Source organism: Dasypus novemcinctus, chromosome 28 (genome assembly GCF_030445035.2).
Source record: "Dasypus novemcinctus isolate mDasNov1 chromosome 28, mDasNov1.1.hap2, whole genome shotgun sequence".
NCBI lineage: Eukaryota > Metazoa > Chordata > Mammalia > Cingulata > Dasypodidae > Dasypus > Dasypus novemcinctus.
Genome location: NC_080700.1, coordinates 36,138,344 through 36,161,660, shown reverse-complemented (window position 1 = coordinate 36,161,660; position 23,317 = coordinate 36,138,344). Strand labels below are relative to the sequence as shown.

Sequence of the window (23,317 nt, the reverse complement as noted above, 5' to 3'; positions counted from 1 at the left end):
CTCCACTCCACTCCATTCCATTCCATTCCATTCCCTAGAAGTAAACCACAAAGCCCAGCTCACACCCAAGGGGAGGAGAATTAAATTCCTAAGTATTAATATGCTCTCAGGAGGAGAATCAAAGAATTTGTGGACTTTAAAACCATCACAGATACTATTACGGCATTACTGTTCATTTTTAGGTGTGATAATGCTGTTGTGGTTATAAACAGTAATGCCCTTATTCTTAGGATACAGATGCTGAAGTAGTCTGAGGCAATACATACAATGTCTGCCACATATTTTCAAATGGTTCTGTAAATACATCACAACATCCATATTATTTGGATGTGTTTAAATACAAATCTTTCTGACCCCAAAGTCTTTGCTCTCTCAACAAAATTAATGTGTCAGGGGAAGAAAGCCAGTGGTAAGAAAGATGTTTAGTTTTGTCTTGTGATTTTTAGAGGGGTTGTACGTTTACAGAAAAAAATCATGCAGAAAATACGCAGGGAATTGAGGGGAAGTATGAATTATTATCATTACTGTGGATCATCTTATGCCCCAACTTCCCAGCCCTCCCCAGCTTGGCAGTAAACCTCCAAAGATGTTTCCACAAGGAGCCGATTCACGAGCACTGCCACCTGCCTGGGGATGCCACTGGCCCTTCACCCTCTGGAACTCTCTTTTTCAGTGTCAGCTATCACACCATCATAAACTCCCATCTCCGTTACCACTCTCATTTAATTTTCTCCTACATACAAATTCATTAACGGATGGCCCCAGCTCGTTTTTGCTTTTGGGCACTGATCACTATGTTTAATCCCATAATTTGTTTCATTGTTACAAAAGTTAAAACATGTAATTATTAAGAAATACATTGTGTTTTAAAAACACACAGGATACACTCTTGTATTGGAATGGAATCCAGCTAATTTGAAAAGACCAAGCACACCATTGAGTAAATAAAATTTTAGATTAAAAGGCATTTCCCTTTGGCAAGACCTCTCAAAATTGCAACACATCTTTTTGTACCTGGCAAGACTACTTCAGGACTTTGTCTTACTGATTTATTTTCACACAAGACAAATGACATATACTTGTAAGCCTGTGCACCTGAAATAAGAACAAGACCTAGAGCTGCAGGGTGCCTAAGAGTTACCTCCTGAGAGCCTCTGTGTTGCTCAAATGTGGCCAGTCTCGAAGCCAAACTCAGCATGTAAATGTGTTGCCTTCCACCCAGTGTGGGACATGACTCCCGGGGATGAGCCTCCCTGGTGCTGAGAGATTACTACCAAGAACCAGCTGATGATGTAACTAGAAAATGACCTTGAATAAAAGTGTCAACTCGGACCAGCAGAATATCTCAGTCTACATATAGTACCAGGAGTTAAAAATGCTTTTTGACCTGAATAAAAGGGGGAAATGGAAAGGACAAATGAGTTTATATGGCTATGAGTCTCCAAAAGGAGCCAGGAGGTTATCAGAGGGGATGCCCTTATGCACACCTCAGCAGAGTCCCAGAGACAGATAAAGTAGATACAACCCCAGGTATTGGTTCTTGTGAGGGCTACAGAGACCCACAGGTTCTATGGTCATGGCAGATGGAGTTCAGTGCCATGTCAGTTGGCTCTACTTTGGAGTTTGTGTTTCTGTGTGATGGAGCTGGACTCAGATGTGATCTTTGTTCACAAGCCTCTCCTGTTACTTTTATCGGAACTGTAGTTGGTGCTGGGCTTTAGTGTATACCCAGGGGACCTGAATCTCTGGACTGACCATGTGATAGCCAGGCTCTGAGCCTCAACAGACTGGCATCTCCTACACTCTGCTTTATTGGACTTACCCCACTCAGCTAACATGGAGGTAAAGAAGGTCAACCACCACACCAGGGAGCCAAGAGTGCCTACAACTGAAAGCAGGAGAACTGCATTCAGCATCCATGTGGAATCTAAGCCCCCTCTTGATATAGATGTGGAATGGATGCAACCATTCTAAGGTCCACAGGATGGAGGAATAGAGTACGGATTAGAGTGGACTTACTGATATTCTATTCATGAACTATTATGATTAGTAGTAATTGAAGAAAATGTGGCATTGGTGTGGAGAAAGTGGCCATGGTGGCTGCTGGGCATAAGGAGTGGGAGGAAGAGATGTGATGTGGGCACATTTTCGGGGGTTGGAGTTGTCCTGGGTGATGCTGCAGGGATAGTTACCGGACATTGTATGTCTTCCCATGGCCCACTGGGTGGACTCTGGGAGAGTGTGGGCTATGGTGTGGACCATTGACCATGTGCTCAGAGATATATTTACCAAATGCAATGAATGTCTCATGATGATGGAGAAGGTTGTTGTTATGGGGGGAGAAGTTTGGTGAGGGGGATGGGGGATATATGGGGACCTCATTTTTTTAATGTAACATTAAAAAAATAAATAAAGACAAAAATAAAAAAATAAAAATAAATTATATATAGTGGTCTTATTTATGTGCAGAGTATATGTTTATGTGTAGATATGTTACCATCTGCGTTAAAAATACTTAAAAAGAGAAAATATAGTGTGTAGAGTATGTTACCATGGTGTTATAAAGAAATAAAAAGATCACACATGTGCATATATGTGGACAGACTGCTTCTAGAAAAGGGTATAAGAAATTGCTGACACTCAGATGTGACCTTTCTACACATGCCTCTTCTGTCACTTTTACTGTACCTGTGGTTGGCACTGGGGTTGGTGTATGCTCAGGAGACTTGAATCTCTGGACTACCCATGTGCCAGCTCTGGGCTCTGAGCCTCAGTAGTCTTGCAACTCCTACCATCTGGTTCACTGGACTTACCCAGGTCAGCTAACAGGGAGGTGAAGATGGTCAACCCCCACACCAGGGAACCAAGAGTGCATACAACTGCAAGCAGGAGAATCCTATCCATCAACCATGTGGGATCTAAACCCCCTCTCAATTTAGAAGTGGAGAGGCCATCACCATCCCAGGGTCCACAGGATGGAGGAATAAAATATGAATCAGAGCAGACTTACTGGTATTCTACTATAGAACTATTGTGACTCTAGCAATGGAAGAAACTATCATGGATGTAGAGACAGTGGCCGCGGGAGTTGCTGAGGGCAGGGAGAGGGAAGAATAGATGTGATGTGGGGGCATTCTGGGGACTTGGAGTTGTCCTAAATGACATTGTAGGGACAGATACTGGACATGATATATCCTGCCATAACCCACTGAATGGACTGGGGGAGAGTGTAAACTACAATGTAAACTATAACCCATGCAGTGCAGCAGTGCTCCAAGATGTATTCACCAAATGCAATGAATGTGTCACAATGATGACAGAGGTTGTTGACGTGGGAGGAGTGGGGGAAGTGGGGGGTGGGACATATGGGAACCTCATATTTTTTAATGTAACATTTTGTGTGATCTATGTATCTTTAAAGAAAAGACAATTAAAAAACAATTTTAAAAAAATTGTTAACTGAGTTTGCCTCTGAGGAGGACAGCTGGGTGCAGGAAGAGAGGACTGCGGAGAGGACTTCCCACCCTTGCATACATTTAGAATTGTCTGTCTTGTGGATATATTAAATATTTGTTTAAAAAAAGAATTTATGTTTTTTAAAACCCTTGTAATTTAACTAAAGTAGGACGTATTCTCTACAATTCTTTACTTTCAAGTGTTTTGTCTTTCTTGGTTTTTTTAGGGAAAAAAGTGACCTCATGCCCAGCCAGGTCACCGCACCCCCTGCCATGCCAGCCCCCTGCTGGGAGCCCGCCTTCGCAAACGGGGGTCGATAATTCCAGCGAGCTCACCCTCTATCCGCTGTTCAATTTCTGCTTCATAAACCCGCTCGCAGATGCACCCACACACTTCCCAGGCCGTACCTGGCTCAGCTGGGCCTTCTCTTCCAGGCAGGAGGCAGCTGTTTTCTGCTCCCTGGTCACTTCCGAAGCCAGCCTCCTGATCGTCTCTCTGCTGGCTTTTGCCTCCATCTCATGGACGTTTATGGTCTCTTCAAGAGCAACTGCTTGGCCTTTCCGGAAGGCGTTTTCCTCGCACAGCTCTCTAAGCTGGAACGGAAGCAGGTAGAGCTATCCTCAAGAATTAGCCATTTCAGACCACCTGCCCTGCGCAGCTCTCAGCCCCGGCTGCGATCACTGCATGAGACTAAAACAGCAGAGAGACCACCCCAGGGGAACTCCCAGGAACAAGTTTTCAGAGGCAGCTTCAAAGGCTGTTCTGTGCAGACCCACACAACCATCCCAGGGTCCACAGGCTAGAGGAACAGAGTATGGATTAGAGTGGACTTACTGGTATTCTAGTATGGAACTATTGTGACTAGTCATGGAAGAAATTGTAGCACTGACATGGAGAAAGTGGCCACGGTAGCTGCCGAGGGTAGGGAGAGGGAAGCAGAGATGTGATGTGGGGGCATTTTCAGGAGTTGTCCTCGGTGGCACTGCAGGGACAGATGCTGGACATTGTATGTCCTGCCATGGCCCCCTGGGTGGACAGGGGGAGAGTGTAAACTACAGTGTAAACCACTATCCATGTGGTGCAGCAGTGCTCCAAAATGTATTCACCAAATGCAATGTATGTCCCACAAGGATGAAAGAGTTTATTGATGTGGGAGGAGTGGGGTGAAGGCGATAAGAGTATAGGGAGACCTCTTATATTATTTTTTAATGTAACATTTAAAAAAAAAAATAAAGAGAGAAAAATTAAAATGTAAATTACTCAAAAGGTGGCCACGAGGCAAGGGCCATGGACCTTGAGCCAAAAGCTTCAGGACAGAACAATTGCCAGCAAGCCATGGCAGTTAAACCATGCTCTACAGGGGCCACAATTCCTGAGGAGAGGCAGAAAAGCAAGGGAGTTCCACACGGCCGCATCCACTACGTGCACAGCAGCCTAGCACTGGAGGAACTGTAGAGAGGAAGGCAGACACCCCGTTGAAATGATATATATTCTAATTAACATAAGCACAGGGGAAAGTCCTGAAGCGTGTACGTCAGATTGTGGCTATCTTTAGGGCCTGGGATTAGGAGGGCTTTTTCTTCTCTACGTTGCACCTTCGTGTCTTGAATGAGTTGTTTACTGGGAGCACGTATTCCATTTATAGGGTTTATAGGGGAGCGGATGTGGCTCAAGCAGTTGAGCCCCTGCTTCCCACACAAGAGGCCCAGGGTTCGGTTCCCGGTGCCTCCTAAAAACAAAAACAAACAAGCAGACAAATGAGGAAAACCAACTCGGGAGCCCATGCAGCTCAGTGGTTGAGCGCCGGCTTCCCACAAACGAGGTCCCAAGTTCAAATCCCGGCCCCGGAACCTCAAAAAAAAAAGGATATATAAAGAGGACAAGTACAACCAGACAGGCTGAGCTCAGGAAATGCAGCTCACTCTGTGGCTCCGTGGAGAGTCTTTAGGAAGACTTGCAACCGCACGTGACCTGACCGGGTTTGGGGTCTCCCTGTGCGGTGGGCATAGCTTTCAGCCTCAGAATTCTGCCACCACGGTGCGCCGTTCCTGGCTCCTTCAGCTCTTCCTGACTGTTCGCCTGCTCACTCAGCTTCCTTCAGACACCCCACCTCCGCAGGTGCCCCTGGCCAGTCCACCCGAGCCAGCCAGCGGGCCACGCCTCTCCCCGCTCACGTCTCCTCCTCCTCTTCCTCACCGCCCCTCTCACTCGCTGGAATGTCTCCTCACCGTCTTCACCCCACGAAGATGAAGGCTCCAGGGGAGCACAGGTTTGGTCTTGCCTCGTTCGTTCTGGATCCCCAGCCTCCAGAACACTGCCCGGCAAACAGTAGGCGCTCAATGGATGTCTCGGGAAGGGCTCCTTCCTCCCCTGGTCCCTTGGGAGTGGCTGTCCACCTGCGCCCATCAGGACAGGCCAGCGGGAGGAGCGGCGGGGTTCCGTCTCCTCGTTCCCCTTTTCAGAGGACCCCGAGGGAGCCTGCCCACTCTCAGCCTGCTCAGAAGACGGGGTGCGAAACCTCGGGGGTCCTCGGACCAACCCCCAGATGAGCCCCTGGAGTATGAAAGGGCGTCACGAAAGAAGTGTCTCAATGCCCACTTCCTCCCCCAAGTTAGAGGGGCAGCGGCTTCTGCAGCCCCGCTCCTGTCGTCTTGGAGGACAGGACAGAGGAGGTGGCAGTCGGGGTCAGAGCTGTCAAAATCCCCCAGGGAAGAGGGGCCCCTCCTGGAGTGAGCCTGCAATTGTCTTGCAGCTTTCAGAGAGAACTCCTGGAAACTTTTAGGAACGGCTGTGTTGGAATATGTCAGGAACTGAGGACACAAAGGTTCGGAAGTGACCATCGATATGGGGGGGAGAGGGGGACAGGCAAACCCTTCCGGGTGCCCTGATCATCCGTATGGACCAAGTGAGTTATTTATAACTGGTGTAATTAACTGATGTCGTTCCTTTCCATCTTGCTGGCAACCTACCGTTGAAGCAGGTGTTGTATGCTTTGGTTCTTGGTGCAAAATTAAAAAGTTCTTTGGAACTAATCTTATTCTTACACTCAAAAGGAATCCCCAGAATGACACACCGCGGGAGTTGTTTTGCAATTTTGTTTTTCGTTTTGGTGTTTCTCTCTGTAACTAAAAGGAAAAAGCAATCCCTGAAATGCACTCTTAAAATGCACAAGCAACTGTGTTTGACCACCTCTGTATACCTTAGACAAGAAGCAAGGCTTTCTGGAGAAGTCACCCCCAGTAATGCTAGAGAGTCTTCTGGAATTGAGGCTCAGAGCAGCGATGGGCTACACATCCTCCAGCCACCCTCGGCCGCGGCCAACGCCCTTCCCTCCGTGTCCCTGTCCTTGCGCCCACTCTGTTGATAGTGTCCCTAATCAGCATTCGGGCACCTTGAGAAGGATCTCTTCATCCCACGCCGTGTCGGTCTTCCTCTCCAGATGCAAGCAGTCGCAGAGCTGCACCAGAAACTGCTCCTGCTTCCTGCAGCTCCTGGAGGCGTGATTCCTGGTCTCCTCGTTGTCCTTCAAGCACTTTCTATGGGGCAAACCACAAACGATGAGTGAGGATTAGCAACACGGTGGAAGAGAATATGAGGCCAAGTTCAGAGCCTCAGCTCTCGGGGGGGAAAGGACCAACTGCCACGGTCGACGCGGCAGTTTCCCCGACACCGAGCAAAGTCACCGGTACACGAGCCCCGGGAGGGAAGGAGGAGGAGAGTGGAAGCAATACCCAGGCACCTACAATTTGCAGAAATGTAAGGAAATCCTGGGGGCATCTTAGAAGGACAGGAAGGAAGACAGAGCCTATGTCTCCCGCCCTTGACCTCGCAGGGGCTGCGGCGCTCAGCGTGGGCCCACGTCGGGGGCAGATGGGCTGCAAGACTGCACGTGGCCTTTTAGGTTGCACAGGACCTCTGACCCGATGGCCTGCTGGGGCCTGCTGGGGAGAAAGGCAAGGGCTGCTCCGTGTGTGCTGGAGGGCCAGGCATTGTTTATTGTTCACTGTTTTGTTTTTAGGAGGTACCGGGGATTGAACCCTGGACCTTGTATGGGAAGCGGGCACTCAACCACTGGTCTACATCCACTCCCCTTGAGAGCTGGTTTTTCCATTTGTTTGTTTGTGGAGGTACGGGGGATTGAAACCAGGACCTCGTATGTGGGAAGTAGGCACTCAACCACTGGGTTACATCTGCCCCCCCGTGTTTTGTTTTCTCTCCCAGCATCATGTAGTGATCTGCAAGAGCAAGTTAGGGTCTTCCCTGGTCCGTGGCTGGTGGGGATTGAAGCACGCCCCCCACAAAAGACAAGTCCCGTGGGTGTGAACCCACTTGTAAACGGGACCTTTGAAGATGCAGTTAATTAGTCTAGATATGGGTCCATGTGGGAAGGATCTTCAGGTGTCCTGTTTAGATGAGGCCGAATTGAATCAGGGTGGACCCTAATCCACGGACTGGATTAATCCTCATAAGCAGCAGGGAATTCTGACGCAGTCACAGCAGAAGAGGAGGTCGGCAGAAGCCAGACATTAGCAGAAACCAGAGGAGCTGGTGGCCAAGCCACGGAGGACTGCTGGATCCCTACAGACACCGGGAGATACCTTGAAATTCCACTTCTGGCTCCAAAACCAGAGACAATAAGTCCCTGTTGTGGAAGCAAGTGCGCGGTATTTGCCATCGTGGGCCTGGCAAGCTAAGACAATGACCCAGCGTAGTCGGAATAAAGAAGTCACATCAGCAGGGGAGGGTTCCACCTCCAGAAAAGAGGGGTGTTCGATTACCAGCAAAGATCATCACTAGGGTTAGAACACCAAGTCTTCAGAGAGAAATGGAGGGAATCAGATGTGGCTCAAGCAACTGAGCTCCCGCCTACCACATGGGAGGTCCCTGGTTCAGTTCCCAGTGCCTCCTAAAGAAGACAGTGGCGGCGGACTTGGCCCAATGGATAGGGCATCCGTGTACCACATGGGAGGTCTGCGGTTCAAACCCCGGGCTTCCTTGACCCGTGTGCAGCTGGCCCACGTGCAGTGCTGATGCGCGCAAGGAGTGCTGTGCCACGCAGGGGTGTCCCCCGCGTAGGCAAGCCCCACACCCAAGGAGTGCGCCCCATAAGGAGAGCCGCCCAGCGCGAAAGAAAGTGCAGCCTGCCCAGGAATGGCGCCGCCCACACGGAGAGCTGACACAACAAGATGACGCAACAAAAAGAAACACAGATTCCCATGCCGTTGACAACAACAGAAGTGGACAAAGAAGACGACGTAGCAAATAGACACAGAGAACAGACAACTGGGGCAGGGCGGGAGGGGAGGGAAGGGGAGAGAAATAAATAAATCTTAAAAAAAAAAAAAAAAGACAGTGACCTGGCTTGATGGGCAGGTGCAGCATGCTGGCAGAAGAGACACAAGGAGAAACACTTAATGAGAGACACAGCAAAGCAGGGAGCAGAGTTCCCCAGTGCCTCCTAAGAGAACATCCAGTGAAGGTGACAGAGTGTGCTTTTTTGTTTTATTTTTTAAAAGGGGTGGGGAATTAATAAAATAAATATCAAATATTTTATATATAAAGATTTTAAGTCACCATAGGTAGAACTTTTTCAAAGTATATTTTCACATCCTAAGCATCCCCTTTTGTCAGAGGTGAGTACGGAAAACCTCGACCTCATGAGTTCTCAGCACTGACTGACAATAAAACCTGCCGAGCGGGGTCCAGGTGGCCTGGCCTCCGGGTATTTTCATAACCAGCCTCTGAATGAACATCTCCCTCTGGGTTCAGCGCCTCGGGTTCAGCCTCTTCTTGGAGGAACTCTTCCAAATTGTGTAGGAAAGTGTTTACAGTCCTGATCATTAGGCCATAAACCCACGTAGCACAACGCTATATTTGTTTTTTCAGTTTTTAGGCGGTTCTGGGGATTGAACCAGGGACCTCATATATGGGAAGCAGGTGCTCAACCGCTGAGCTACAGCTGTTCCCATAATGCTGTATTCGTTGAGACTCTTGATGATACTTAGAAAAAAATGGGCTTGGAAAATTTTTCAAGACCCTAAAGATATCTGAGGTCAATAATTTTCTTTTCATATTGAATTTCTGGACCAAATAGTGAAAAACACCCAGACACTCGAAGGTGTCTCCTCTCAGAAGCCAGTATTTTAACATGAAAAGAACTGAGAAATACACTTAAATATTCTTACTGCACTTTCTCTTCCAATTCTACAACTTTCTCCTTCAACTCCTGGTTCTCCTTGATTGCAGTGTGAGCTGCGATTTCTGTTCTAATCTTAGCAGAGGAAAGTGCTGCTGATTCTTCTTCTAGCTCCTGAATCCTGTCTCTCAAAGAGGTGAGGAGAGATGATTTCCTGGCATTGTTTTCTTTATAGCTCTCCATGTCGGCTTTCAACTCTTGACAGGCAACTTCTTTAGAAAGCATCTTGGCTCGGAGGTCTCGAAGCTAACATGGAACAGAAGCAAAAAGAGGACAAGGAATTTTACCATATAAATATGAAGTACTGTTAAAAAACCAAAGCCATAATTTAAAATATCACTCTTCTATTCACGACTTGGTCTAACTTTATTTTCTCTTTTTTTTTCATGTTTGTGTCTGTATTGTCAAATGGGAAATTATACCCACGTAACAACTTCACATTCTTTCTTTCCCAAAACCAGTTGAGCAATATCCTGTGTTGACTTAGTCTCACTTAAGAGAAATTTGTGGTGCATTTTGTAAAAAGCGATAAATATTTTGCAATGGTAATCCATTTTCTAAATCCACGTTGCTGTTATTGCCACTGAAAAACAAAGAAACGAGGGCCCTACAAGCCATACTATTTGTGATTTCCTGGTCACAGTTGTTTCCTAAATAAATACAGACTATCCAATGCATCACTATATTTCTCTTCCTTCCCTTCTGGACCCTAATTGTGGGTGATAAAGAAAAATAACATTTAGATTTCTAAAAAAAAAAAAAAGAGGGACAAGGAAAATCCTTATTGGATTTATACAAAAGAAACATTTGAACTTTCATGAATTCTGTGGGATCAAAACGCTGAATCATGTGTATCCCACTGAAGTTAAGATGTCAGGTCTAGGGAAACGGACTTTGGCCCAGTGGTTAGGGCGTCCGTCTACCATGTGGGAGGTCCAAGGTTCAAACCCCAGGCCTCCTTGACCCGTGTGGAGCTGGCCATGCGCAGCGCTGATGCGCGCAAGGAGTGCCGTGCCACGCAAGGGTGTCCCCCACGTGGGGGAGCCCCACGCACAAGGAGTGCGCCCGTGAGGAAAGCCGCCCAGCGTGAAAAGAAAGAGCAGCCTGCCCAGGAATGGCGCCGCCCACACTTCCCGTGCCACTGACGACAACGGAAGCGGACAAAGAAACAAGACGCAGCAAATAGACACCAAGAACAGACAACCGGGGGAGGGGGGGAAATTAAATAAATAAATAAATCTTTAAAAAAAAAAAAAAAAAAGATGTCAGGTCTAGGAGGAGCAGGTGTAGCTCAAGTGGCTGAGCACCTGCTTCCCATGTATGAGGTCCCAGGTTTGACCCCCAGTACCTCCTGGGAATGAAACAAACAAACAAAACAGATGGGGAAAAAAAAAGAATTCTCATTGGAGAGTGGATATGGCTCAGTGGTTGCATGCCTGCTTCCCGTGTATGAGGTACTGGGTTCAATCCCTGGTAAATCAGGGGAAAAAAAGTCAGGTCTACCCTACAGGACTCCATGATTGTGTATCCTTCTGAGGACCATGAGTAGGTATATAGTTAACATTTACACACACATACACAATACACATTATCAACTCATCCAGCTGGTTCCCTTAGTGCTAGTCCTAGTTACCTCAAAGGCAGCCTAGGACTTCTCTGGATCACTGGGCTATCAAAAGATTGAGTCTAGAGAAACTCTCCTATAAATTCCACTATTGGCCTGATCTAGTCCTGAATATCCAGAGGATAGAAGCATCATCTTCCTGGAATTTTTCCCAGCTACCACAGGAGAGGACTTCAGAATTACCTCCTAAGAGCTCTGGCTCGCCAGCAACGAAGGCAGATGTTCTAAGAGATGCTAAGTTCTCCAAACTTCAACTCGAAGTCCTCAGGTGGCCCCCAAATATCTCAAAACTATGGAGCTCCTCTAAGACCTCAACTCCAGGCTAAGCTACCCTGCTTCACAGCCTGGCAAATGCATAACCTTTCAGGAATTCTCTACAACTGGGGGCAGGCACACAGTAAGAGAACAAAGACACTGTGCCGAAAGGATTATGTCCCATTTCTAATCACCCTGCTCTACTCTGTAAGAAGCTAAAAAGGCCCATTTCTGAGGGATGAGCACGTATACTCTTACCTCCGACTGAGCACACTCCAATTTGACCAAAGTTGCTGCAAGTTCACTTCGAGCGTTTTCGGCCACATTCCGATAGTGGTTCAGTTGCTCCCGAATGTCCGGGACTTCCGAAAGATGACCGTACGTTTCCTGGTAGGGTTCCCCCAAAAAGGCAAAGATGAAGAAGAGTGTTAGACCATCTTGTCTGTGCAGGTGGGCAAAGCAAGCTCAAAACCAGAAGCGCGCTTTCGTGTCCCAACGGTGTTGAAAATGCTCCCTAGAGAAACGCTCTGTTGGGATCCTTTCACTCCCGTTCTCAAAATCCTAAGAGACTTCAAATCTTCTCCATCCATTACGTTGACTGTCTTGAGCCTTGGCAATGACAGCAGCTGCCTCTCCTGCTTTTCCTTCTCTCTCCTGCCTAAGTACCTCCCCTTCCTCCTACAAAACAGTCTCAACCCACCACTTCCAAGGAATTGCCCACAGACCACCTCTCCAGTTGCACAGTCATAACCAGGTGGCCAAGAGCACTATGGGAAGTGTGCGAGGCACAATGGCAGGAGGCACACGGGAGCAGATGGACGGTGCGCTCCCCCAGGAAGCCAGAGGGGCTTTAGGCCAATTTCAGAACTGCACAGCAAAGGTCCTTGGCAGAAGTTGAAGGAACGTCATGGGTTTCCCTTCTTCCACCCAAGTCAAATGCTATTAGTAACCTCTGCCCAGAAGCCATGGCGTCAACCAAGGACTGTCACAAAAGATGCGACGCTACATCTAGGTAACAAGGAGAGAGTTTTTGCTCTTCTTTTTAAAACTACAGAAATTATGGACTCGTCTCCTGTCCGTTGCATAAAGTGTTTCCTTTACTTATCAACGAGATCATGCAACTTAAACGTCAAAGGCTGTCTCCTGCCTAACCACACACTGCCATTTTATTCTCAATCTCATAAATTCTCTGGGTTCTAACAGTGATTCAAATGAATGTGAGAGGTCAGGGAATCATGTCTAAAAGGGGACAGTCCTCCCCTCCACTGAGGCTGCTGATTCAGAAATAAGATCCCAGCACCACCGAAATATTCCAATTGTTCTAAACAGGCCATATGGTCAGAGTTTTTGAAGTAAAAATTCCCAGTTTTTGCAGGTGACCAACTAATTCAAATATTTACAGAAGAAATGCCACAGGAACCAAATGAGCCCACGTGCAGAGCAGATCTGAGGATCTGACTCATGGCTCTATTTCTACCCTGCTTCTAAAAGTATCCCCTCACCTTCCTTCACCTGCCTTCTTCTAGAATTATCCCTTATCCCTACCCCCATGCTGATGAAGTTTCCAGAGACTGTGGTCTTTGTGAAAGACAAGCAAGAAAGCCATTTGTTTTGTTTTCATTTTAAAAACAAGTCATTGAAGTTTATCATGCACACATAAGCATACCTAAACCATGAGTGTATAGTAAAAAGTCATGGGAAGCAGACTTGGCTCAGTGGTTAGGGCGTCCGTCTACACATGGGAGGACCGCGGTTCAAACCCCCCAGGCCTCCTTGACCCGTGTGCAGCTGGCCCACGCGCAGTGCTGATGCGCGCAAGGAGTGCCGTGCCACGCAGGGGTATCCCCACATAGGAGAGCCCCACGTGCAAGGAGTGCGCCCCGTAAGGAGAGCCGCCCAGCGCGAAAGAAAGTGCAGCCTGCCCAGGAGTGGTGCCGCCCACACGGAGAGCTGACACAACAAGATGATGCAACAAAAAGAGACACAGATTCCCGGTGCCGCTGATAAGGATAGAAATGGTCACAGAAGAACACACAGCGAGTGGACACAGAGAGTAGGCAACTGGGGGGAGGGAGGAAGGGGAGAGAAATAAATTTTTTTAAAAAGTCGTGAACTTAAATAAATTTTTAAAAAAAAGGACGTAATTGAAAGATGCAGCCAACTAAAAAAAAAAAAAAATGTCATGAACTTACGAAAGGAAGATGCAACGCATGCAGGGTTTCCCTACATCATCCCGCCACCAATTCCTTGCATTGTTGTGGCACATTGGTTAAGATAATGAAAGAACATGGTCAAAATTTACTACTAACTATAGGCCATATCTTACATTTGGTGTATTTTCCCCCAAACGCTGTTATTAACAGAAAACTACAAGGGCTGGAGAGGATGCAGAGAAATAGGAACCTTCCTTCACTGTTGGTGGGAATGTAGAACGGTGCAGAAAGACAGCTTGGCAGGTCCTCAAGAAGCTAAATATAGAACTGCTGTAAGATCCAGCAATTCCGTTACTAGAAATATACTCAGAAGAACTGAAAGCAAGGACGTGAGCTGGCATTTGCACACCAGTGTTCAGAGCAGCCGTTAGTTGTGTGTGTATGTGTGTTTTAACATAGTTTTTATTTATTTTTAAAAGATACATAGATTACTCAATATGTTACAGAAAAAAATATAAGGGATTCCCATATGCCCCACTCCCCATACCTCCCACTTTGACAGGAGATACATGAGCGGAAGTTCACCTGGGCATACATAGAAGGTATATAAACATGTTCAAGTGTTCATGGGGCATTGCCACAGTGGGTAGAGATTCACACAACAACCAAAAGAATGCTGAGTTCCCATCCTGGGGAGCTTGCCACATTCTCTGATGGAACAGCAACAATCCCCCAAGTACAGGGGCAATGACCAGTGAAGAAGGATGGTCCATTGATGGGCCCTTGATATTGACAACTGTGCTTATGAGCCTTTTGCTCTTGAAATTGCAACTAGACCTAGAGCTGCAGGGTGCCTAAGAGTTTCCTCCTGAGAGCCTCCATGTTGCTCAAATGTGGCCACTCTCTAAGCCAAACTCATCATATAAATGCATTTGTTTTTGTTTTGTTTTATTATCTTTATTTTTAAAGATACATAAAGCATCTAAGTCCCCTCTTGACATAGATGTGGAGTGGACACAACCATTCTAAGGTCCTCAGGATGGAGGACTAGAGTATGGATTACAGTGGACTTACTGATATTCTATACATGAACTATTATGATTAGTAATCGAAGAAAATGTGGCATTGGTGTGAAGAAAGTAGCCATGGTGGCTGCTGGGGGTAAGGAGTGGGAGGAAGAGATGAGATGTGGGGGCATGTTCAGGACTTGGAGTTGTCCTGGGTGGTGCTGCAGGGACAGTTACTGGACATTGTATGTCCTCCCATGGCCCACTGGGTGGACTGTGGGAGAGTGTGGGCTATGGTGTGGACCATTGACCATGAGGTGCTACGATGCTCAGAGATGTATTCACCAAGTGCAATGAATGTTTCATGATGATGGAGGAGGTTGTTGTTATGGGGGGAGGAGTGGGGTGAAGGGGGTGGGGGGTATATGGGGACCTCATATTTTTTTAATGTAACATTAAAAAAATAAAGACAAAAAATAAAGATACATAAATCACACAAAATGTTACGATGAAAAATATAAGAGGTTCCCATACACGCCATACCCCCCACTCCTCTCACATCAGTGCATTCGTTTTTCAAAGCAATCTGAACGAGTCCACAAAGAAGAGGATTTCCGGAAACAGGGAAGTGGCCCCAGGGGACCCGTTTTTGACCACCCAGCTATGCACCTGCCAGGGGCTACTGCTTGGAAGTGCTCATGGACGCAAAAGTCGCCTTTCAGTCCTTCACCTTCCAGCAGGGGTTGCCATGGATGGTTTGTTTCAGTCCAGGACATGCCAAACAAAACCTTAGGGGCCCTTCGTCACAGCCGGCGCCTGACAATCCCAGCACGTCCAGGAAGGGCTTAGAGAGGGCCTCCCGGGGAGAAAGCCTAAGAAGTCCAGCAGAGCAGGAGGAGAGAACCACATCCTGCTCCACCCCGCTCAGGACAGGAAGGCACCTTCCTCCCCAACCACCCCAGCCGTACTTGCTAAAATAGGCCATGCACAGCCCAGAGGAGGTAAAGACTCCAGGGCGTGGTCCTCATTTTACACGGTTCCTTAGGATAACAAGTTCCCTGCTGCCTCGGATTTTCCCTTTTAATGACTAACATCTTTTTTTAAGGAAATGGTGCCGTTATTTTATACCTCCTTCCTGCTGAAGAGTATCGTGTCTACTTGAAGGTCATGGTAAGAGCCATGCGGGGCATTTCAGAAATGGCGCTTCCTTTTAAGAGGTCCCATGCTAATGCCAAACGCTCACGGGATCGTTAGCATCTTCACATGCTGGCGCATGCGGGAAAGAAACGAGAAGATGAAGTGACCCTGACACGGGCGCAGGGCTTACGCAAAGAAGCCCTTGTCATCGCTTGGGACCCCGTCGCTAGGTCTTAATTGTCCCCCATAATCCACTAGACGGGAGATTCATTTTCAACAAGTATTTGTTGGGAGCCTGCTCTGGGTTAGGCACTGAGTCTAGCAGGGAAACCAAGCTTATCAAGTAACCACACTAATGACGATGCAATTATAAACGGAGATAAATGAAAGGAAGGGGAAAAGCTGATAGCAAAGGAAACTGACTTAAGATTAAGGAGATGGGAGGGAAAGATTCCCCTAAAGATACGATGATGAAATAGGGATTATATAGGAAGAGGCAAGAGATATGAAAGCAGGAACAAACAGCAAAAAGTACATGCAAAGGCCCTGTGGCAGGATCGTGTCCTATGAGTCAATGACCTGAAGAAGCCAGAGAGGCCGTGGGATGCGAGCAGGAGATGAACTGTGCAGATGGGCTTGAAAGGGAGTTCTGAGCTCAGTAATGTGCTCTAATATCTGGTAGGGCACCTTTTTCATAATATTCCCGCCTATTCTTACTGGTGTGTTTCATCATATGAAATTTAGAATCAGTTTGTGAAATTCCAGAAAATCTTGTCACTGTTTTTATTGGTAACATATTCATTTTATACATAAACGTAAGAATTGACATCTCTTAAAATGTCGAATCTTCAAAAGAAAAGCATTTTCCCCATTTATTTAGGAATCCTTATATATCTTAGTACATTTTAAAGCCACTATATTTTGTAGTTTATGCCTAGAAATATTGTTTTTTGTTTTTGATTTTGTAAATAAGATCTACATATTTCTGTATATTAAATTTGTACCTAGACACATGTATTAGCCAGCCAAAGGGGTGCCGATGCAAAATACCAGAAATCTGTTGGCTTTCATAAATGGTATTTATTTGGGGGAGGAGCTTACAGATACCAGGCCCTAAAGCATAAGTTAATTTCCTCACCAAAGTCAATTTTCATGTGTTGGAGCAAGTTGGATACTGATGGCTGCGAGGGTTCAGGCTTCCTGGGTTCCTCCCTTCCAGGGTCTTGCTTCTCTCTGGGTTCAAGGTTCCTCTCTTCCCAGGCCTTCCTTCTTCCTGGGCTCAGGGGCCTCTCTTCCAGGGGCTGGCTTCTCTTTCCTCTGTGAGCTTACTTTGCAGGGCTCCAGCTTAAGACTTCAGCATCAAACTCCAACGTCAGAAACCCTCAGCTCTGTCCTTCGCCATGCCTTTTATCTGGGAGTCCCCACCCACCAAGAGTAGGGACTCGATGCCCTAATGACATGCCCAGTCAAAACCCTAATCATAACTTAACCACACCCTGGTACAGACGAGATTACAAACATAATTCAATATCTATTTTTGGAATTCATAACCATATCAGACTGCTACAACACATTTTTGAAATCTCTTATTGTTTGAAACAATTTTTCAATGATTCTCTTGGATTTTTGCATTCTAAATCTCAATTCATCTGCACATAAGGATAATTTCAGCTCCTCCTTTCCCATTTTTATTTTATTTATCTCTCCCACACCCACCTCATTGTTTGTACTCACTGTCTGCTCTGTGTCCGTTCATTGTGTGCTTGTCTTCTTTTTAGGAAGCACCAGGAACTGAACCCAGGATCTCCCACGTGGGAGGGAGGTACCCAATCATTTGAGCCACATCTACTCCCCTTTTTATTGTTTCTCTCGTTGTGTCTCCTTGTTGCATCAGCTCACCATGCCAGCCTGTCGCGTCAGCTCACTGTCTTGCTTGTCTTCTTCTTTAGGAGGTACTGGGAACTAAATCTGGGACTTCCTATATGGTAGGTGGGCATCCAACTGCTTGAGCTACATCCATTTCCCTCCTTTTCCCATTTTTATAGTTCTATTTTTTCTTAACTAATTGCATTAGCTAGTATCACCAAAACATTGTTAAACAATAACAGCAAGAGTGGACATTTTGTCTTGTTCCTGACTCTCATGGGAAGTATTCGTATTTCCCCATTAAGCATAATGGCAGACTTTGGGTTTAGGTTCTAGACAGGTCAGATGGTCAGATTTTTTAAAGTAAAAATTCCCAATTTTTGCAACTGACCAACTGAATCTTGTTGTTGTAGGTAGAATAAAGACCCCCCAAAGATGCCCTCATCCAAAGCCCCAGAACTTGCAGATAGGTAAAGTTACATGACAAGGAGGCATTGAGGTGTGAATGGCATTAAGTTCGCTAACCAACTGACCTTGAGATGGGGCCATTATCCTGGATTTTCTGGCTGCAGGCAGAGTGACCACAGGGCCCCATGTAAGAGTGGGCTGGAAGGTCAGAGTCACAGCAGGCTGTGTCACGACAGATGCAGACTTCAGAGTGATGCAGTGCCTGGCTTTAAGATGGAAGGGGTCATGAGCCAAGGAAGGCAGGCAACCTCTAAAGTCTGGAAAAGTCAAGAAAAACATTCTCCCCTAGAGCCTCCACAAGGAACCGGCTCAGTGGGGCTCATTTTCAATTTCTGACCTCCAGAAATATGAGAATAAATTTGCATTATTTTAAGCCACTAAGTTTGGGATAATTTGTTACAGCAGCAATAGGAAACTGATACATTCACATTCCTATAATAAACACCAGATGAACATTAAATGAAATGTACTACCAGATCCTCTTTACTAATATTTAGGGTTTTGGCATCAATGTGTATAAAGAAATTGGTCTGTAGTTTTTACATTTTATACAGTGTTTTTTGGTGGTGGCTTTTGTTATCAATGTCATACCACTGCCATAAAATAATGTGGTAGTGTTCTTTCTTTTTCATACTTTGGAACAGTTTAAGAAGCATGCAAGCTACCTGTTCCTCAAACATTTAGTGAAAATATCTAGGCCCAGTAATTATTTGGGGGAGTAGGTTTGGAAAAGTTTCTCTGTCTTCAGTGGTAGTTGTTTTAGGTTACCACCTCCTTTAGAAGTGGTTTTGGTACAGTACCTTCTCCTGGAATTCTTTTAAATTCCTTCCATTTTTCAAATGCAGTTATCTAAAGTTAAGCAAAATCATCTCTTACGGTTCCTTTGCTTTCCATCGTATCTGCATTTCCCAAATGCCATTCCTTATTTTGTGACTTTTATTGTTTCTTTTCTTTCCAGAGAGCCAGATTTTAGATTTATCTATTAATTCTGCCATTTGCTTTTACTCGATTCATGATTTTCTGCTTCTATCCTTCTGGTAGTCCTTTGGCCGCCTTGTGTTGTTCTCTTTTGAACTCCTCAGTCGGGTGATACGTGTGTGTATAAATGTAAATGGGAACCTAACCACATATATGAAGGCATTTAGGCATGTATTTAGGGGTAGGTTTTTCCTCCTAGCCCTGCTTTGACTGCCCCACAGAGTCTTATTTCATGTTCTTTTCACAGCTTCCTTCTAGTATTCTTCAGTTTGGTTTAGATTTCTCCACTGACCCAAGTTCATTGAGAGTTTTTGTTTTCTGGGCTTTGCTGTTGACTTGCTCTTGCCCTGCACTCTGTGCAGAGAATGCATCTCTGTTCAGAGCTGATGGTCCCTGGGCACACCTGGGGCACTGACCCGCATCCATGCACACTGCGCCGTGCCCTTGCTGGGCGCTCTCATCCCATATTCTGACCGTCCTCCTTGTCTGCATTATTTCTAGTTCAGGGCATCTACCGAGGTTTTTTGCGAAAGCTCAGTTTTATGAATGCACTTGAAAAAAAGGTGTGTTCTCTGTTTTCAGAGCTTAGGTTCAATATACATTAATTGGATCTCCTTCATCACTAATTAGGCAGTTAGTGTTCTCTCTCTTCCATCTCATTTTTCTTGTACTTCTCATTTCTTCTCCATGCCATCCTGTCCCCATGTGCGTCTTCCAACTGTGCTGCTCTTTCTGCATGGTTTCAGATTGGGTGCCCAACGTTTTCCTGGGCTCTGCCAGACCAAACCTCCTTTCTTGCCATGTCTCTCTTGCGGTCCTGCTTCTCTGCCTCTCAACTTGGCGGTACCTATTAGAAATTTAAGTGTTATTTGAAAAGTGGAAAGTAGGAAGTGCTGAGAAGGTTTCAGAGAAATAGGGCCCTTCCTATACTGTTGGTGGGAAAATAAAATGGCGCCACCTCCATGGAAAACAATTTAGCCTTCCCTCAGAGAGTTAAACCTCAAGTTACCATGGGACCTGGCAATTCCACCCTAAGATATATACTTAAAAGAACTGAAAGTAGGGACTGGAACAGATACTTGTACATGGATGTCCATAGCAGCGTTATTTACAATAGTCAGAAGTTGGAAACAACCCAAATGTGTATCAGAAGATGACCAAGACGTGGAATATAAACACAAGGCAATAGTATTCAGCCATGAAAAGAGAGAAGTTCTGATACACACTGCAATGTGGACGAACCATGAACTCATCATGGTGAGGGAAATAAGCCAGAGAAAATACAAATATTGCATGATTTCACTTATATGAAGTATCTAAAATGAGCAAATTCATGGAGGCAGAGAGCGGATTTGAGGTTGGCAGGGCTGAGGGAGGGGAATGGGGAGTTACTGCTTAAAGGTGCAGAGTACCTAATGGAAGAGATGAAGAAATGTTGGTAACGGAAGGTGCTGCTGATGGAACACCATTGCAGACATTGATGAACAACATTGTCACTGAACTCTACACTGAAAAATGGTAAAAATGGCTACTTTTATGGTGTTTGTGTGTGTGTATGTTACCACAATTTTTTAAATTTTAGGAAATTAAGTGTAAACATCATCTGACCCATCAAGTGCGCTTTCCTGTATCTTCCCTTGAAAAATACTCGCACATAGAGATGTGTATAAGGATGTTCTTAGTACTATTAATGAAAATGGCAATGAAACCTACAAAAATGGTTTTTGAAGTCACTTAAATCCCCACCTCCAGGGCAATAACTAAAGGAAGGCATCTCCATACTACGAAATACTGTGCAGTAGGTATATCAAATAGAGCTATGTGCTCGGTCATTATAATATCCACCAAGATAAATCCTCAAATAAAAATAAGAAGGCGCAGATCCATATTTTGATACTATCTTCATAAAACACACACGAGGGAAAAAGTTTCTACTACAAACATATAGAGGAAAAATAGAGAGAGAAAGGGTCTTGTCTTATAAAGGGTATTTACCTCAAGTGGTGACACTGGAATTGGAATAGGAGGGGAAATGGCTTGATTGTTTTTTCAAAATGTAGCTATGCATGATTTGTAAAATTAAGTAAAGAAAATAAAAATATATGGAGGAAAATGGTCACTGTGATTATTCTTTTAGTTATAGGACCAGATTTTATTTTCTCCTTTATTAAATGCTTTCTTTCTTGGGAAGTGGATTTGGCTCAACTGATAGAGCGTCCACCTACCACATGGGAGGTGCAGGGTTCAAACCCAGGGCCTCCTGACCTGTGTGGTGAGCTGGCCCACGCGCAGTGCTGATGCGCACAAGGAGTGCCCTGCCACACAAGGGTGCCCCTGGGTAGGGGAGCCCCATGTGCAAGGAGAACCACCAGTGTGAAAAAAGTGCAGCCTGCCCAGGAGTGGCACCACACACACGGAGAGCTGATGCAGCAAGATGACGCAACAAAAAAAAGAGACACAGATTCCCGGTGCCGCTGACGAGAATGCAAGCAGACACAGAAGAACACACAGCAAATGGACACAGACAGCAGACAACTAGGGGGATGGCGGGGGAAGGGGAGAGAAATAAATTTTTTAAAAATATGTTTTTTTTATTTTCCAAATCCTTTACAATGACCATGTATTTCTTTTGTAATCAGAAAGAAACACTCCTCCTTCAATTAAAAAAAGGAACAGGAATCCAAAAAATTGACCAACTCGGCTACACGATGTCGTTATGAAGGACCGGCTGCCCCAGTCCCCTTCAGCTTGGAGGACCCCAATGCCCATGAGAGCAGACATTGCACGGCTTTTGCTCTCTTTAGTACACCCTGCTATCGTTAGTAAAATATCTCTGAAAATTTTTCCATTTTTCCTGTAAGTATTAAACAATCTTCACTCTAAAAAATGTAATGTTGCCCTATTCAGGATAGCAAGATTCAAACCTCCTCCATTTGTCCTCAGTGAGGAAAAAAATCTCTTTGTTAGGTACCTCCCAGGTAACTCATGAAGCAATTTTATATTAATTTCAGAAAGCCTGCTATATATGATTTAAGTCAGCTACTGATATTATTATGATAATGTTCAAAATTGCCTCTCATGGTGGCTCATCCCCTTTTCTGGAAAAAAAAAATGATGGGGCTTCAAAGCTCAAGGTCATAAAGAACAGCTGATTGATGATTTAGTACGCAGCGTGCCCAATTATCCGACCAGGAACAAAGTTTTGGGCCAGCCTTGCTACCGTGGTATTTAGTGATCTTATTATCCCATGGACAAAAACATCAGGAGAAAATCACTGCCTAGCTCTACCACCCAAAAGCTCCTCAATCCATTCATATCTTTCTAGGCTATCCCTGATTTCTGCTTTGTTGCAGCACAATTCCATATGGCAGAGAAACTGCTTGACCACAGGCTCTTCCATTGTGGAATGCTCCCGTTAGCTTCATTCGCCTGTTCAAGCTTCCAGCCCTGCCCCACTGAGCAGTCTTCTTCTAAGACCTTCTGCCCTCTTCTTCAACTTCTTCCCACCAAGTAAGGCTTCTTGCCTTCATGTACTGTGCTCAGACTAAGCCTCTTGTCTGGGGGATTGCATTCTTCATTCCCTACCATTCCTTCATAAACTTCTGACCATTCACCAGTTCTTCCTACTTTGAAGGCCTCTCCTCGCCCTCCTGTTTTCTTTCTTCTTCTCCCTGCATTTGATATCTTGGGCTCATCAGCACTTCCAGAAGATAGTGTGGTAGAGATGAGATCCAGGAAATAGACCTGGTCATCTCCATCTTAGAAGCTGTGGGGAAAGTTTCAGAAGAAGACAGTTCTGCAAAAAAATTAAGTTTTGTGAAAAGGTTGAGGATATGATTTTTGTACCCAGTTTCCTCATGTCTTTTCTCTTGGGTGTCACACTTACTCATGAAAAACCTCCTCTAATTCACTATCCCTATTGGAAAAAAATAGTTATTCTAAAGTTTTGTTCATACTACCGCTATACCAAAAGAAATGGAGTCTTCTTTCCATTGGGTGGGTGGGAGGTGCAGTTAGGAAAAGCTAAGGTGCCAAACCTTTGGAAGATTTAGTTTAAGGACCAATCCTGGCATAATTCTTTTTAAGAAATTATCACCATCATCACAATTAATATTTACTGAGCAGTTTCTAGAACCAGAAACCATTTCCATCTACTCTTCCCAACAGCCTTTTGAAT

At 45.5% G+C, this 23,317-nt stretch overlaps 1 protein-coding gene across 1 annotated transcript in view; it reads right to left on the bottom strand.

Annotated features, from left to right (window-relative positions):
- The window catches only part of CCDC170 (coiled-coil domain containing 170), a 90,152-nt gene that overhangs the window by 52,752 nt on the left and 14,083 nt on the right, over nucleotides 1–23,317 (bottom strand). Inside the window, exons 2-5 of the mRNA XM_004460380.5 lie at nucleotides 11,790–11,918; nucleotides 9,642–9,898; nucleotides 6,848–6,992; nucleotides 3,864–4,049 (exon numbers count right to left, since the gene is read on the bottom strand). Of these exons, the coding sequence (XP_004460437.2) occupies nucleotides 3,864–4,049; nucleotides 6,848–6,992; nucleotides 9,642–9,898; nucleotides 11,790–11,918 (717 nt within the window). The remainder of the gene's footprint in view (nucleotides 1–3,863; nucleotides 4,050–6,847; nucleotides 6,993–9,641; nucleotides 9,899–11,789; nucleotides 11,919–23,317) is intronic.